The 17,701-nt window shown below is 45.6% G+C and overlaps 1 protein-coding gene across 2 annotated transcripts in view; it reads left to right on the top strand.

The window, feature by feature from the left end:
* The window catches only part of LOC146057900 (serine/threonine-protein kinase Nek5-like), a 63,180-nt gene that overhangs the window by 11,751 nt on the left and 33,728 nt on the right, over positions 1-17,701 (top strand). For both annotated transcript variants that reach the window (XM_083169714.1, XM_083169713.1), the window contains exons 2-7: positions 6,676-6,811; positions 11,675-11,771; positions 12,790-12,887; positions 15,085-15,168; positions 15,266-15,336; positions 16,112-16,198. In XM_083169714.1, coding sequence (XP_083025840.1) covers positions 6,695-6,811; positions 11,675-11,771; positions 12,790-12,887; positions 15,085-15,168; positions 15,266-15,336; positions 16,112-16,198 — 554 coding nt within the window. In that variant the 5' untranslated portion in view covers positions 6,676-6,694. The remainder of the gene's footprint in view (positions 1-6,675; positions 6,812-11,674; positions 11,772-12,789; positions 12,888-15,084; positions 15,169-15,265; positions 15,337-16,111; positions 16,199-17,701) is intronic.

The following is a 17,701-nucleotide window of genomic DNA, read 5'->3' as shown; positions in this document are numbered from 1 at the left end:
TCTCCCAGATGCCTCCACCACATATAGCAATTATATGGTACTGATAAGTGAGGCCATTTAATATTGAAGGCAGTTATGCCCCCTACCGTAGCCACATCCTTTCCGACCCCAGCTCCGCAATTGTTGGATGGTATTTCTGGAAGTATATATAAGAACAAAATGCATTTTTGCGCCAATAAATATCACCTCTTATCACTGGTATTTAATATGATTATACAGCAAGAGACTTTTGCTGGGACAGCACATCCGGTAAGTTTTCAGTATAGAAATAGTATATACCCATCTTTCCCATGCCCATGAACTGCCATCAGGTAATGCATGTCCATAGTAAAAAAAAAAACTGCAGAAAAATGTTGAGTGATGCTCCAGAGAGTCCAGACCATTGAGGGGGATCAGAAGATCCCTCTCCATAAGGGTTTTTTTCCATTGGGGAAAACTGACTTACATCATTTACTGTATGGTTTGTTTCCTCTTTGTCATCCATAGACTCCTTCCTGTTTAAGATAAAGATTCCAGATATAAGTTCAGGCTGTCTATATTTAATCTGTAATTCTGGATTGAATATACTGTATATGGCCTGAACTTTTCATATGGAATCTTGTCTTAAATGGAACAATTTAAAATGTAAGCTTGTAAATGTACGAGATAGATTGAGGAGACTCTAACACCATCCCATTAGCTGCTCATTTTGATATCTTGGGGATACGGTCATAAGGCCGACCCTATTAAGTTCGACATGCATTGGGTTGACCACTGAAGGTCAACAGGCATTTGGTCGACACCTGAAATAGGTCGACAGGGTCAGAAGGTTGACAGGGTCGGAAGGTCAATACAAGCCTTAGGACAACAATGGGAAAGCCCATTGCAGTCAAATGTCGACATGAGTTTTTCCCAATAAAATGTAAAAGCCGACATGTGCCGACAGGCGGTATTTCATGCCCTACCATCCACTATGGCGTGGTGGGAGAATAAATAGTGCCTGAAGCATGTTGAACGCAGAAAGGGGGCACAGTGCAATTACACGGTGTCCATGTCAACTATGTTGACATTCAGGGACAAAAAACATGAAAAACTCATGTCGGCCTTTCAACGGTTGCCCTTCCAATTGTCGACCTAATGCTTGGGTCGACCTTCTGACCCTGTCGACGTTAGCCTTGTTGACCTATTTCAGGTGTCAACCTAAGGCCTGTCGAGCTTTAGTGGTTGACCCAATGCCTGTCGACAAAAATCAGGTTGACACAATAATCCATACCCATATCTTGCATAGTTTCATTGCTTTTTTTTTCTCACATTTGTATCTGTAGACTCCTAGTAGGCAGCTCAGGGCAGAGGCGTAACTCTGGGAGGCAATGGAGGCATTTGCCGCCGGGCTCCTGCTCCCAAGGGGGCACCTCTCCTTCCCTGCAAGTTTGAATCAGTTAATTGAAAGCTTTCAATTTCACTTCTGTGGCTGACTCCCGAAGAGCCCATGACCTGTCTTACTGGAGACACCTTAATGATTGAGCTATTGGGGGGGCACCAATATTTGTCTTGCCTCCGGGCAACTTGGACGAACTTACGCCACTGGTTTAGGGAGGAGGAGATTCTGTATCTGCCCTATCCCCAAGGATAGAGGGTAAGAACTGGAAGTCATAGTTGCCTAACCTCCTGCATTCTGCAGGAGACTCCCTGAAATAGCAGCAGTCTCCCTCTCTCTCTCTCTCATTAGTCTAGCAATCTCCCTCATGTCACCTAGCCCACATTACACTGGTACATTTTTTGGGGAAAAAAGAAATGATAGATACATTTACTCTGAATCATCAGCACCATTTCCCAGCACTTTACCAAGTATAGTAGCTCTTACTAACTGCCTTGGTCGCTCATCTACATTTGGACATAAGTAATTTTGAAATATTCCTCTCAGATGTAGCAGTGCACACCCACACTTCTAGGTGCCACATTCACAATCTCTTTTAACAATCTCTCCATATATGGAACTAGACACGCCCTTTGGGTGGAGCATGACATGGGGTGTTGTGCAATGGGGCGCTGTGCAAAATTCTAATACCAACCATAATCTCCCTGAAACTAGTTTTCAAAAGTATGCCTTGCAGGTGGCAGATTGTATTTGGGGGGAGGGGGGGGGGCTCTGGGGTTGGGGGTTGGGTGGTGTGGCCTAAGTAAACTAAGTAAAATCTACCACTGCTTATACAGTTTGGAAAATGAAAGTACAGATATATAAGTTGTGATTTTTTAATTAATATACTCCACACCTTGCTTTTCTAATCAAAAACAAAGGTTAGACAGACCAGATGAACCAGTTTTATTCTGCCTTGGGGGTGTGTATATGGTTTGCAGGTACAAATAACAAAAATTCCCATCTCTGCACCCATGCAAATTTTATTTTAATTATATGTCCGGGAAACCTCAGAATTTAAGGGAAGATGTCCCAGGCAGTGGCGTAACAAGAAAATGTTCTCCCCTCCCCGCAAAACTGTCTCTGGTTAGCCACCCAGATCCACTCACTTTCAATGTAATATAAACAATGCGTTTGATTCAGCATGGAAGCTAACCCGAGTGTGTGCGTACAGCTCCGATGTTGAGAGATCTGCACATGTGCACATCGAGGTATGCAAGGTCGCAGGCAGTGCCCTTACCCTGTTGCTGTAGGGGTGGAAATGGGTACCGTTTACAAAACGGGTATGTCACCCCATTTTGTCAGCGTGCTGAGGCAGTTATTCTTAATAAGTTTAGACTTAGTCAGATGGCCGGTAGTTGCTATGCAGTGGCGTAACTACTGTAAGGCAGCCCCAGCTGCCGCTTGGGGGAGCAAGCGGCAGGGGGGTCTGTGTGGGCGCCGCCCTCTCGACGCACTGACATGCTGCTGCCTACCGCTGCCCACTGGCTGAGCACCGGAGGCGAGTCAGCCGCAGCGCGGGTGCGGCCATGGCCAAAGACGACAAATCCTCCCACTGATTCAATTGACTGTACACAGAGCCGGCTATTGGCTACTGTGTACAAGACGGGCGGGAGGATGGGCATGCTAGGGTGGACTGGGATGCGTTGGAGCCAAAGGAAGCAGCATTGTGTGATGTCATCACGTCACATGCTGGGGAAACACGCTGGATACGCCACGGTTCTATGGATGCTTTGAATGCACTGCTTGGATCTGTGATGCCAACATTAGGCATATTTATTTTCTACAGACTCCTCCTGTGGCATTAGCATATTTTCGCATATTTTGCATAAAAAGAAACAGCGGCAAATAGCGGCCATATTTGTATCATACCCAATATTAGATTTCATTATAAACTATTGATATTAATGGGACAGCAGGCACAAAGCACAGAACAGGCCTGTGCCATAGTTATTGCTGATAATAATCTCATTATCATCAGAAGTGGCCACAATATCATTAACATTGTGTTATTTAAATTACTTTTTCTAAATCCACAAGTCTGTACAGCAGGTGTAGTAGGCTACCTGCAGCACTCCCTTATGGCTAAGATCAAATGTAGTATCTGTTCTTATCAGTAGGTGCGGACCGGCCCCTGGCAGAAGAATAGAGAAAGGCTGGACTGAGTAACTGCTCCAATGGGCGGAGGGTATGGGACCCCTCATGCTTGGGGCAGGGAAAAGTCTGGCTGAGTACCTTTACCCTTGCCAGATGGTGGGAGGTGTTGTTTCCATAATTCCACTGATAGGGGAGGGGAGAAACACTGGGCTCAGCAGGTGGCTTTCTTGATGGGGTTTGTAGCCCCTGAAGGATGAGTTAGCGAAAAGCCCAGTCTAGTATCCGTTCCCAAGGAGCGGGGAAACGCTTGGACTGAGTAGATTGCTCCTGTTCCAGAGATTCATCGCCTCTGATGAGGAGTCAGCAAAAAGCCCAGCTTAGTACTTTAACCTTGGGATGCGAGAAGCACTGGGACTGTGTAGATTACTCTACCGAGGGGGTCTCTACTCTTAAGGGAGTCAATGGAAAAGCCCAGTGGAGTATCCAGTCCCATGCCAGGGGTTGGAAAGTGCCCTAGGTAGCAGTGGCGTGCGGTGGGGTGAAGCAGGTGAGGCACAGCCTTTCCTGTGATACTCGGGTATATGCCAGAGTTTTGAATTTATAAATACAGGTTGAGTATCCCGTATCCAAAATGCTCGGGACCAGGAGAATTTTGGATAACGGATTATTCCGTATTTCGGAATATTTTAATATTTCAATTATGTATTTTGAAGTTTCTTGCATTTATGCTGTATAAACACATAAAATAAACACAAATATATTTTATTACCACATAAAATACACACATATATATTTTATTTGTTCAAAAAACAAGGTTTCAAAACATGAAACAAAATTTGTGTACTATCTCAGATATTGAATTTGAATGCCAAGCAGTCATTTTCTTGTACATATATAGTGATAGTTACATATCATGTCCTCAGTAGTGCTGTTACAAATGTCCCCAGTGAGTTTTTAGCAAAAAAAAATTTTTTTTTTCACTTTCTGGAAAGTATGGTTTTCGGAATAATTTGGATAATGGATTTTCGTATACGGGATACTCAACCTGTAATGTCAAACATACAAAGAATGGTACTTGTGTATTTTGGCGCCGCCCATCGCATCGCATACCATAACGCATACGATGGTATGCGATGCGACGCAATATCGTACGATAGTGCACGATGGCATACAATTTTTAAATTGTATGCCATTGTACATGGCATACAATGCCATGCGATGCGATGCGATTAAACATTGTATAAGCACCCTAATGGGTGCTTATACAATGTTAAGCACCCAAATGGGTGCTTACAATGATAAATGCACCCCCACGCCACCCCCCCACTATAAACGTGAACCCGAAGCGTGGCGAGCGCAGCGAGCCCGCGAGGGGCGGCGGTACGCGTCCTACGACCTTTTCATACCCCCACTATCCACGTCGGCGTGGAGTTGAGAATAGAATAGTGTGGCGAGCGCAGCGAGCCACCGAGCCCGAAGCGTGGCGAGCGCAGCGAGCCCCGCGAGGGGACGCGGATACCTGTGAAGCCCGCGAAGGGACGCGTTTACCTGTGAAGGTATCCGCGTCCCCTCGCGGGGCTCGCCGCGCTCGCCACGCTTCGGGCTCGGTGGCTCGCTGCGCTCGCCACACTATTCTATTCTCGACTCCACGCCGACGTGGATAGTGGGGGTATGAAAAGGTCGTAGGACGCGTACCGCCGCCCCTCGCGGGCTCGCAGCGCTCGCCACGCTTCGGGTTCACGTTTATAGTGGGGGGGTGGCATGGGGGTGCATTTAACATTGTAAGCACCCATTTGGGTGCTCAAAAGCACCCTTTAGGGTGCTTATACGATTCTTGGTCGTATAGGGGGTCAAAATCGCGTCGCATCGCATCGTATGCCATCGGGTGCATGGCATGCGATGCGATGCGATCTGATCGTCGTACGACGGACATCGGGGGCGCTGCCAAAATACACAAGTACCCAAAGAATATTTGGTACTTGTGTATTTTGGCGGCGCCCATCGCATCGCATACCATAAGGCATATGTCAAATTGTATGACATTGTACATTGCATACAATGCGATGCGACGCGATAAAACATTGTATAAGCACCCTAATGGGTGGTTACAATGTGAAATGCACCCCCCCCTATAAACGTGAACCCGAAGCGTGGCGAGCGCAGCGAGCCCGCGAGGGGCGGCGGTACGCGTCCTCCGACCTTTTCATACCCCCACTATCCACGTCGGCGTGGAGTTGAGAATAGAAAGTGTGGCGAGCGCAGCGAGCCACCGAGCCCGAAGCGTGGCGAGCGCAGCACGCCCCGCGTTGGGCCGCGGATACCTGTAAAGCCCGCGAGGGGACTCCGATACCTGTGAAGGTATCCGCGTCCCTGCGCGGGGCTCGCTGCGCTCGCCACGCTTCGAGCTCGGTGGCTCGCTGCGCTCGCCACACTTTCTATTCTCAACTCCACGCCGACGTGGATAGTGGGGGTATGAAAAGGTCGGAGGACGCGTACCGCCGCCCCTCGCGGGCTCTCTGCGCTCGCCACGCTTCGGGTTCACGTTTATAGTGGGGGGGGGGGGGTGGCGTGGGGGTGCATTTCACATTGACCCCCCGATCCCTATTTTCCCTTCTTGGCCTTTTGGCTGAGAAGGGTTAGGGGAGTAACAGGGCCCTTCTCCTTTGGGAGAGGGTCCATACGTATGTACGCCCCCATTGCATGATTTAGGTCACTGCACAGGGTGTTTGGAGCACCACCTCGGGCTCCAAACACTCTGGCGGCGGCGGGGACCAGCAGGGAGGCGGCGGAGGGCGGTGTCGGAACGTGTCGTGCAAGCATTTTGTGCGCTTGCGCCCCCTTCCAGCGAATAGCGAGGGCTGGCAGTTGGCGATTCTATCACCAGCTGACAGCTGAATGAGACCTGCTCCATCTGTATGTCTGAACAAGGTATAACTGGGTATATAAAACTCTGCTCTAATAGTGATTGAAGTGCTGATACAGTGGTATTTAAATCATTCCTGCTCAGTGATGTCACCAATTTGCGTGAATGGACAAGCCTCTGTCCGATACGTGGGTGTCTACACTTTGTATATAGGGTGGGATTATGTTCTCTTGGTCCCAGCAGCTGTAGAATGCATTGCAATCTGTTGTTTCTATTCTCATATTACTTTAGTAATTCTGTATTTTGTCTCTCTTTTAAGGCATAATCTGACAGAAATAATGAATAACTATGAAATAATTCGGATGATCGGTGAAGGAGCATTTGGAAAAGCATTTCTTGCGAAAGGAAAAAAAGACAACATACAATGTGTAATCAAAGAGATTAAGCTATCACAGGTGAGAAAGGGAGAGGGGAGTGAACATCACAGGTGAGAGGGTTTTTGGTAGAGATGTGCAGATCTGGATTTATCCAGATCTCAAAACAGAGCCAAAACATGTGACAGCTGATAGCCAATAAGATCCTGTTTGGAGATCCGGGTAAATTTGGATCTGCACGTCTCTAGTTTTTGGTAATCTATTCCCTTAATGTATCAGTAATACAAATATTTATAAAGCATTTATAAAAAAAACAATAATGCACCAGAAGATAGAAGAGTGCTTGCTCATTAAAGATACCAAACATACTATTCCACAAGTTAGCAGATAAGAGATGATAGGGGAAATTTACTAACGGTGCCCATACACAGTGCGTTTTACCTGTGCGATGCGCGCTCCTGCACACATCACATCGCACAGAACAAAAAGTATGTGCAGTATCTGCTGTAGCACATTGCATGCTTTTGTACTAGATACGATGCAATCTAGTATAAAAAGCACAGAGCAATGAGAGATAATGATACACTGGAACGATATTGTACTGTACCTTTTTATTTTGAGGATACATTGTACATTTTATATGTTACGTACACACTTTCATTATCATGACTTATACTCTGCTGCTTCGATGAATAAAGTTTTGAAAAAAAAAGTAAAGCATATTGCTCCATGTATGGGCACCTGAAGATGAGATTTCTATTTCACATGGGATGTTGCTATGGGCAACCGATGAGAATCGGTTTATTTTGCACCTTCTAGAAGATAATAGATAGTATCTGCTTGGTTGCATATAGCAACATCACATCTAAAATAAATGAGTAAATTTTCCCCGATATATTATTACCTCTCTGCCTTGCGGCTTCTGGGATCGGTAGTGCCCAAGCCACATAGGTCACTCTGTGCTAGCATTTTATTGTGCATTATGTAAAGTTAAATCTTTTATTTTGCTTTCATGACTATGTTGTGTGTGTGTGTGTGTATGTGTATGTATATATATATATATATATATATATATATGTAGCAGTGCAGCAAGCACTCGGACCCATTAGCAACAAATGTATCACATGAAGAAAGACACAACTAATAGTGTGTGGATATCGACGTTTCGGACCTTAGTCCTTTATCAAAACATAAAGAACACTGACAGATGTACTTACATATATAGCAGAGTGATCAAACACCGCCGTGACATCCCCCCCACCTGCACGCTGCCAGCCGGGAGCATGGTGACGTCACCTAGTGCGCCGTGGCGCTGTCGGTACCGAGCTACCCGGGGGGCGTGTTGAACCCTAGTGCACCCGTAACCATGGTGACATATACAAATATATAAAAACAAGAGAACACGGTCAAAAGGTCTGGATAAACAAATGCAAAATGAACCATGGCATGCGACAATCAGTAGCTACAACAACGGCAGGTCACTCAAAGGCTGTGAGGACGTGTCATAACACTGTAAACCGTGTGTGAACGGGACCGTTGTCACTGAATCGAAGTCCTAAATATAGGATGAGCAAGAATAAACAGAGATGTGGGGGTGGAATTACAGAAAACATGTCAGGGAAAGTTGCTCGTTGAGTCCTAGAGGACTGACGGTTTGCCTATGTATAAAAGCCCGCAGGGGCATTTTATATAATAGATAACGAATTTGCTCGTGCATGTGAGGGAATGTTTGATGAGAATTTTGTCGCCAGTCCGAGGGTGAAAGAAATGGTCGCCCGTCTCAAGGTTGGCACAAGTAGTGCAACCCAGGCATTTAAAATTGCCCTTTTTGCGTGAGAGGAAGTGAGTTGGGGCAGGTGGCACAAAATCGGATATATCATTATGAACGACCAGGTCTTTAATATTTCTCCCTCGTCGGTATGAAGGGAGAATGCTATTGTTCTTTAGGGCCGGTAAATTGTGATCAGAAGTGACAGGTGGCCACATCTGCTTAGCGGATCTCATAAGCGATTCACTGGTGGTCGTGAATTTTGGCGTCCAGACTATTTTGTTTGAGCTGTCCTTGGTATTGGACTGCTTGAGTACTGTCATTCTATCAAGGGCAAGGACTTTCTTCATGGTGTTTTGTAATAGCTTACGTGGGTACCCTCTGACTAAAAAGTCATTGAGCATGCGCTGTATCTCCAATTCAGTGTCTGTTTTTTCACTACAGATTCTCAGGGCCCTGAGATATTGGGAGTGTGGTAATCCCCATTTAAGTGTAGATGGGTGATGACTGGATCCATGCAGGATAGTATTTCTATCCGTGGGCTTTTTAAATAAAGTGGTGGAAATTACACCTAACTCCGAGAGATGTACTTGTACGTCTAAAAAATGTATTTCTGAGAAACTGCAGTCATAAGTGAATTTTATGTTGGGGTCAGATGTGTTGCAAGTTGTCATGAAGAAAGTCCTTGCCCTTGATAGAATGACAGTACTCAAGCAGTCCAATACCAAGGACAGCTCAAACAAAATAGTCTGGACGCAAAAATTCACGAACCACCAGTGAATCGCTTATGAGATCCGCTAAGCAGATGTGGCCACTTGTCACTTCTGATCACAATTTACCGGCCCTAAAGAACAATAGCATTCTCCCTTCGTACCGACGAGGGAGAAATATTAAAGACCTGGTCGTTCATAATGATATATCCGATTTTGTGCCACCTGCCCCAACTCACTTCCTCTCACGCAAAAAGGGCAATTTTAAATGCCTGGGTTGCACTACTTGTGCCAACCTTGAGACGGGCGACCATTTCTTTCACCCTCGGACTGGCGACAAAATTCTCATCAAACATTCCCTCACATGCACGAGCAAATTCGTTATCTATTATATAAAATGCCCCTGCGGGCTTTTATACATAGGCAAAACGATACGCCAGTTTAAGGAAAGAATAGCTATGCACCGTTGCAGCATTCGAGCGGCATAAGAAGGCAAGGGCTCTGACCAACCGGTCGCCCGTCACTTTAAAGCACACAGACACTCATTACCCACCCTGCGATATAAAATGATCGACTGCATCCCCCCCAGCAGGAGAGGTGGCGACAGGGGTAAAGCTTTATTGCAACTTGAAGCAAGGTGGATACACCGCCTGCAAACCATCAGTCCTCTAGGACTCAACGAGCAACTTTCCCTGACATGTTTTCTGTAATTCCACCCCCACATCTCTGTTTATTCTTGCTCATCCTATATTTAGTTTGGCTACATGATGTTCCACATTGACTTCGATTCAGTGACAACGGTCCCGTTCACACACGGTTTACAGTGTTATGACACGTCTTCACAGCCTTTGAGTGACCTGCCGTTGTTGTAGATACTGATTGTCGCATGCCATGGTTCATATTGCATTTGTTTATCCAGACCTTTTGACCGTGTTCTCTTGTTTTTATATATTTGTATATGTCACCATGGTTACGGGTGCACTAGGGTTCAACATGCCCCCCGGGTAGCTCGGTACCGACAGCGCCACGGCGCACTAGGTGACGTCACCAGGCTCCCGGCTGGCAGCGTGCAGGTGGGGGAGATATCACGGCGGTGTTTGATCACTCTGCTATATATGTAAGTACATCTGTCAGTGTTCTTTATGTCTTGATAAAGGACTAAGGTCCGAAACGTCGATATCCACACACTATTAGTTGTGTCTTTCTTCATGTGATACATTTGTTGCTAATGGGTCCGAGTGCTTGCTGCACTGCTATATATTATTCCTCTTTGGATTGCCAGCACCGGACGAGCTGTTCACTTCAGCACCAGAGTTCGGGACATTATATACATATATATATATATATACACAGTGCCGGTGCCAGGCACCGGAGAGCCCCAGGCAGGGGGGCGCCCCGGCACTCACCCGCTCCACGGGTGGGTGGAGGGTTAATGCGGCCGCTGTGCTGCTTTGGGGGGAGGGGGCGCAGCGTGCGGGCGAGCTGGCTAGCTCAGCGGGCGGGGCGAGCTGGCTCAGCAGGCGGGAGTGAGGAGGTCTCACTTACCGGGCAGGAGGGCGCAGGGCTCACTGTGCTGTGTATTCAGTCCCGGTGCAGACAGACGCAGACATCTTCCGCGTACAGCTGGGCAGCGTCTGAGGGTGAGCAAGTGCTCAGCGCTGCCCAGCATTAACATGTGCCGCCCGGCCGGCGCGCTGATCCAGGGGGGAAGGAAGGCTGCTCCCAACAGCCTTCTGGGGGACCCTGCTCCCAACTACCGCCCTACAGTGGCCGGCGCCCTAGGCAAATGCCTAGCACTGCCTAGTGGTGGCGCCGGCCCTGTGTACATATATATATATATATATATATATATATATTCAATTAGTGTCGGATCCATTCCGACATTTGTTTGTCGGAATGGATATGACACTACCTATTCAAATCAGCGGTCAAATCCAAATGTAGGATTTGTCCGCTGATTGCTGCTCACCCGGCCCGCGTTGGGTCGGACAGCGTGAGGCGGGCAGGAGGTGGCCGGGAAGTGGTGAGAGCTGGGCCGGCTCTGGGTGAGCGCAGCGGGAGGCAGACAAGAGGACGGCACTGGGTGAGCTGCTGCTGCTCACCCGACACCATCCTCCCTACCTCAATAAGACATCTTTTCAATTCGGACTGAGATTGCCGGAGACGGGGCCAAAACCTGTCAGTTTTGGCCGCATTTCCATCAAAAGCAGGTGGATTCATGGCTATTCCGCCAATCCACCTGATTTCCTGTTGGAAAAAAGCAGCCAGCATTGAATAGGTCGGAACCCCTTCCATCCCAAATCATTTTTTTATTTTTTTTATAAATTCTTTATTTTCAAAAGTTTTCAAATGTGAAAAAAAAAACAAATTTACAATTAATCAATAACAGACATATCAGAAATCGAATATTTTAGGAAAACATTTTGGAGACATAACATCGGTTCCTTTTTTGGCTTCTTTCTACAGATGCCCCGGAAGGAGAAAGAGGCGTCTTACAAAGAGGTTACCCTTTTGTCTAAGATGAAACACCCAAATATCGTGACATTTTTTGCATCAGTAGAAGGTTTGTCGCGGTTTGATATAAGTTACTTTAAACACTTCCTGATGGGAAGCGGTAGAAGTGAATGATTATGCAGAGATGTAAAAATAAAAATAAAAAACAATAAATATAAATTTTACATTTACATTTGCATCAAATATTCTAACTGGAAGCAAACATAGGAATAGAGTATATGACCAATATACATCTGTTATTATTATTATATTATCTTTTTATAAGGCGCCACAAGTGGTACGCAGCGCCGTATATATAGAACACATGAGAAAAGTTCAGGGTACACAGAACTAGACATAACACAATTTAAAGAACAATTCTTAGTACACAATACAGCTGAGATATAGGGAAGTGAATGAGAATAGATTGTATAGATTGTAGGTAAGAGAGCTGTAATTGAAATGCAAGTAGAGTGCTGTGAGAACAGGAAGGAAGAGGGTCCTGCTCTAAGGAGCTTACAATCTAGAAGGAAGGGGAGACAGACAGGTGACATGAGGTGCAGGTAAGGAGACCTGAAGGCAAGAAGTGAGCATGGCAGGGATGGGCAGGACATGAGGCAGCAGGTAGAGAGAATGGGCAAATCTAGTAGAGGAATAACATACAGTGGGGAAACCGGAAGAAAATATAAGAGTGTAAAATACAGTGACATAAATGGCATATTAAAACAGTGGTAAATACAATATACAAGTAATGGAATTAGATTACACATGTGTTCATCAGATGTTGAACTATTTACTCTGTTATTCATCTGTTGACCTATTTACTGTAATTCCAACTAAGATGATAATAGTGATACCTATTATTAGTATAGAAATATGTTTATCCCGAATATTCTACATTTATGCAAAGTCTCTCAGCTGAGAGAGGCAAATGTAAGTATTCAAAATGGCTGCCCTTCAAGGACAATCAATGGGGGACATATACAACAAAAAACGGCTCACAGGAAATGAGCGACAGCCCATAGCAACCAATCAGAATGTGTAATTGCCAAGTGCCTTTTTAAAAATAAAAGCTTTTTTCATTCCAGAGAAGAACAATCTGTACATTGTGATGGAGTATTGTGATTGTGGGGATCTGATGAACAGGATCAGCAAGCAGCGAGGCATTCTCTTTGATGAAGACCAGGTAGACACTGCTTCTGCTGAAATATTCATATTTAGTTGAATGATTCCTTATGCTAAGCACAGCTTTGGCTGGTTACCTTGATCATACTGGGAGGTGGCTTGCCTGGAACTGGTAGAATATGGTTGCCGTCCAGGAATGAAGTAGAGATTTATTAAACCTTCTAAAGCCGACGTGTGTAGAAGTTGCTCATAAAAACAAAGCACATTCTAGGAGTAATGAATTTAGTACATTCTATAAAGTAGTAGTTAGAATCTTCCACTTTTCCTTTTTAGGTTTGTTAAATATCCCTGATTATTACAGTCAGTTGTAAAAGAGTAAAGGATCAATGTACTTATATGTTATTTCCCAGCCCTAAGGCCCTTTTCACACTCTCCGGCTCCTGCTGGGCGTAGTTAATAATGGACACTATTGTGTCCATTCACACGGGACGGCCACGGCCCGGCCGCCCGGTTGCAGCCGGAACCCACCACTGGAAAGGATGGCTGTCGGGCTGTGGCCATCCCCACCATTGTAAACTTCTGAGTGCAGGATGGCTTCTTGGCCGTGCAGGGTTTCGCCGCCCAGCAGAAGCCAGAGCATGTGAAATAGGCCTAAGAAATATCCTACATCACCTCTTATGGCAGCGATGTCTGCTGAATGATGAAGCCCTGAATTGTATTACCTAGGAGGAGATTTATCAAAAGATTGTAGAGAGATACAGTGGAGAGGTGTAGATGTCTATATACTAAGCCTGGGTGAGAGATAAAGTGCCAACCAATCAGCTCCTGACATTTTTCAAACACAGCCTGCAACATGGCAGTTAAAAATTTGATAAGTTGGTATTCTCTCTCTCACTCTCTCTCCCTTACCATTTTTGACTCCTCCTACCTCTTAGTCTATGTCCTTACAAATTTGCCTATCCCAATCATGTTTAAATTGCTCTACTGTATTTGAATGTTGAAGATATGGCCTCCAGAACTGAACACAGTACTCTAGATGAGGTCGTACCAATGACCTATACCATGGGTCTTCAAACGGCGGCCCTCCAGATGTTGTGAAACTACAAATCCCAGCATGCCTTGCCACAGTTTTAACACTCCCTTATAGCAAAACTGTGGCAAGGCATGCTGGGATTTGTAGTTTCACAACATCTGGAGGGCCGCAGTTTGAAGACCCATGACCTATACAGTGGCATTATTACTTCTTTCTTTCTACTGCTAATTCCTCTCCCTATGCAACCAAGCATCTGACTTGCCTTCTTCATTGCTTTGTTACATTGCCTTTAAGTCCCCTGAAATAGTGGCACCCAGATCCCTCTCTTCCTCAGTAGTTTCCATTATAGTGCCATTTATACTATATTGAGTCTTTGGATTTCTGAGACCCAAGTGCATGATTTTGCATTTTTTGGCATTAAACTGTAGCTGCCATTCTCTTGACCATTCCTCTAATCTACCTAGATCCTCAATCATTTGTTTTACCCCTCCTGGTGTCTACCCTGTTGCATACCTTTGTGTCATCTGCAAAAAGGCACATTGTACCCTCAATTCCATTTGCAATGTCACCAATAAAGATATGAAAAAGCACTGGTCCAAGTACAGACCCCTGAGGTACTCCACTGGTAACCTTTCCCTCCTTTGACTGCACTCCGTTTACTACAACTCTCTGTTTTCTGTCCTGCAACCAAGATCTTATCCATTCAACCATCTTAGAATCCAATCCCAAGCTTTCAAGTTTATTTAACAGTCCGCGATATGGGACAGTGTCAAAAGCCTTACTAAAGTTTAGTCACCCAGTCAAAAAAGTAAATATTTGTTTGACATGATCTCCCCCCCCCCCCCCCCAGTAAACCCATGCTGTTTATTTTATTTATTTACAATTTCTTATATAGCGCAGCAGATTCAGTTGCGCTTTACAGTTGTAGATAGTGATAGAACAAACTGGGTAACAACAGACAGACATGAAGGTAGGACGGCCCTGCTGCAAGCTTACAATCTATAACGGAAGGAGAATAATAATAATAATAATAATATTGGTGTATTGGAACACCAGTGATAAAGATCATTGCTCTAAACTCAATTCTATTAAAGATATAGTAAAATCGAACTCTGTTAGGAGTGTCTATGTCACTATTAAAGTACCGCAGTGGACATTATTGGACTTTATTGTCCGCAGTGGACATTATTGCATCATTAAGAGTAAATGTGGATTTTCATTACAGATCCTCAGCTGGTTTGTGCAGATCTCTTTGGGTCTGAAGCACATACATGATCGCAAAGTCCTCCACAGAGACATTAAGGCACAGGTACAAGTTCTATGATAACATGTTGGAGGTAGATGAGCTGATGATCTTCCATAGGACACTCTCATCATATCCTCATATCCTCTACCTTGCCTTGCAGAATATATTCCTCACCAGAAACGGGACGATGGCCAAACTGGGGGACTTCGGCATAGCAAGAATGCTGAACAAGTATGTTTTTATACATTTATTATGTTTTGTTTATATACCGCATAGGGGTAAATAATATATATGCTAATTAGATTAATTACTGACAATTAGTCATTGATAAATCTGCAAGAAATGCCGGTACTTGTTTAGTTTCACGGCGGCAGCATGGCTGCGCGCTACTTCCGGTTCAGCGCTCGCCAAACTTTCTAAAAGAAACTAAATAAACTCCATGCCAACGTGGATAGTTCATACCCCCACTATCCACGTTGGCATGGAGTTGATTTTAGATAGTGTGGCGAATGTAGCAAGCCACCGAGCCCGTAGCGTGGGCGAGCGCAGCATGGGCGAGCGCAGCGAGCCCCGCAAGGGGACTTAGACGTGCGGCCATGCTGCCACCGTGAAACTAAACAAGTACCGAAATGCCAGCCCATGGAGCACACATTGACAACCATTTGTTGGCTCATGGGCTAGTATAATGAAAAATGTAATAATTCATTTTTAAGTCCAATGTACTCTCACTTATTGCATGTGCCAAATTTGTACTTTGTCAGTTTGATTTGTATATGTGCAGAATTCAGTTGAATACTGAGAGAGGGCTATGACGGCGAGCAATAGGCACTGCTCGCCATCATAGCTCATCTGATATACTACAAATGGTTCATGCAAAAATGTATGTCCCAAGCCAGCCACCATATTCTGTGCCTGCATTTCTGGAGCATTGTAAATGACCCTCTATATTTGCTAAGCTGATAATAGTAATACAAATGTGTTTTGCTCTTTGATATTTCCACTAAAGCACGATGGAGCTGGCACGCACATGCGTGGGGACACCTTATTACCTATCGCCAGAGATCTGTGAAAACCGACCTTATAACAACAAAACGTAAGTTAATATTATTATTATTTCCTCCTTCTACATCTTAAGATGGTGAAGCAATAGTGATGGCAAGATACTGAGGAATAGGCCTCCCAAGCGCTGCTCCCAGAGACAGCTGGTGAATCTTCTCCAGTGGGGCTTCCACCAGTGATAGGGCAGCGGTGCAGCATTAGTCCTTACTAGAGAACAAGAGGTCCTATCTCCACAGAAGATATTCATTTGATGTTTCATGCTACTATAATTATATGAACGCTGTAGACTGCCATAGGTCCTGTAGGGGGTAAGCAGCCAGTATTTCAACATTGACAGTGTTGACATGCACTACTGCATTATGACACTTTCATAATGTTGATATTGATAGAATTTTACACACCACACTCCAATGGCAACCAAATAGCTCTGAGATAATATTTAGCATGTTCAGTCTATACAATTATATGTAGCAGCTGATTGGTTGACATTGGAATCTTCTCAGTGTCGACTCTTACCATTTAGGAGGAGGGGGGCTGACGCAATGTGGCCCCCACCCCCTCCGCTGCTGATGCCATGATCCCCATGCCGTCCCGGCCGCCAGACCTCTGCACAGGGCCTGCGCATGCGCAGTAACTTCATACATACAGTGCATGCACTGGCTCAAGACTCCATGGGCTGCCTTTGCAGCAGCCCCCGGAGGCTTATGTGGGGTACACACCAGGACGACCTGCTCACGATGCACATCGTGAGCGGGTCGTCAGTGTCTCGTCCGACCCGCTCACGATGACGCGGGAGGGCACGACCCGCTCACGATGTGCACCGTGAGCGGGTCCGATCCGATGGCGACCCGCACCCGGTTGTATGGTCGTCATTGAGATCCTACCTGCAGCAGGTAGGATCTCAATAACGACCGACCGACCCGCGGGACCGCGCATCGGATCGGAATCGCTCCACACCAGCTCAGAAAAGGGCCCAATCAGCACACAATCTGCATCCAATTGATCGGAATCGGATCTAGATTGTGCTGATCGGGCCCTAGTCGTCCTGGTGTGTACCCAGCATTAATCCAGTTCCCGGGTATGGCACATGCGCAGTATTGTCTGCGGTACTGCGCATGTGCATAACCTGTTTTGGGGGCTGCAGCGCATATGTGCAGAGAGAGGCATCCCTGAGGGAGGGAACACCTCCCAATGGGACTGCCTTGAGTGACTGGCAGGTCGGACTTCCAATAGGAAGTCACTTCCAGTCACATTGAAGTCAGAGCAGTCTCACAGACTGCATCTGGCTTCACTTTAGGCAGAGACAGTGGTAGATTTTACCTGGGGGTAAACTTTAAATTTTGCTCCCCACCTGGCAAAAAGTTTGTGGTGCCCATACATACATACATACATACATACATACATACATACATACATATATTTTAAATGTATTTCTTTATTTTTGTATAAAAAAATGCACCTCTATGATAATAATAATAATTGTGAGGACTGGACTGGGTGGGCGGTGGGGCTGTCTATCTACTCTGGCAGCACGGCG

The sequence above is a fragment of the Crinia signifera genome, chromosome 2, assembly GCF_055691185.1.
Source record: "Crinia signifera chromosome 2, ASM5569118v1, whole genome shotgun sequence".
NCBI classification, from domain to species: Eukaryota; Metazoa; Chordata; class Amphibia; order Anura; family Myobatrachidae; genus Crinia; species Crinia signifera.
This window is presented reverse-complemented; position numbering and strand designations above follow the sequence as displayed.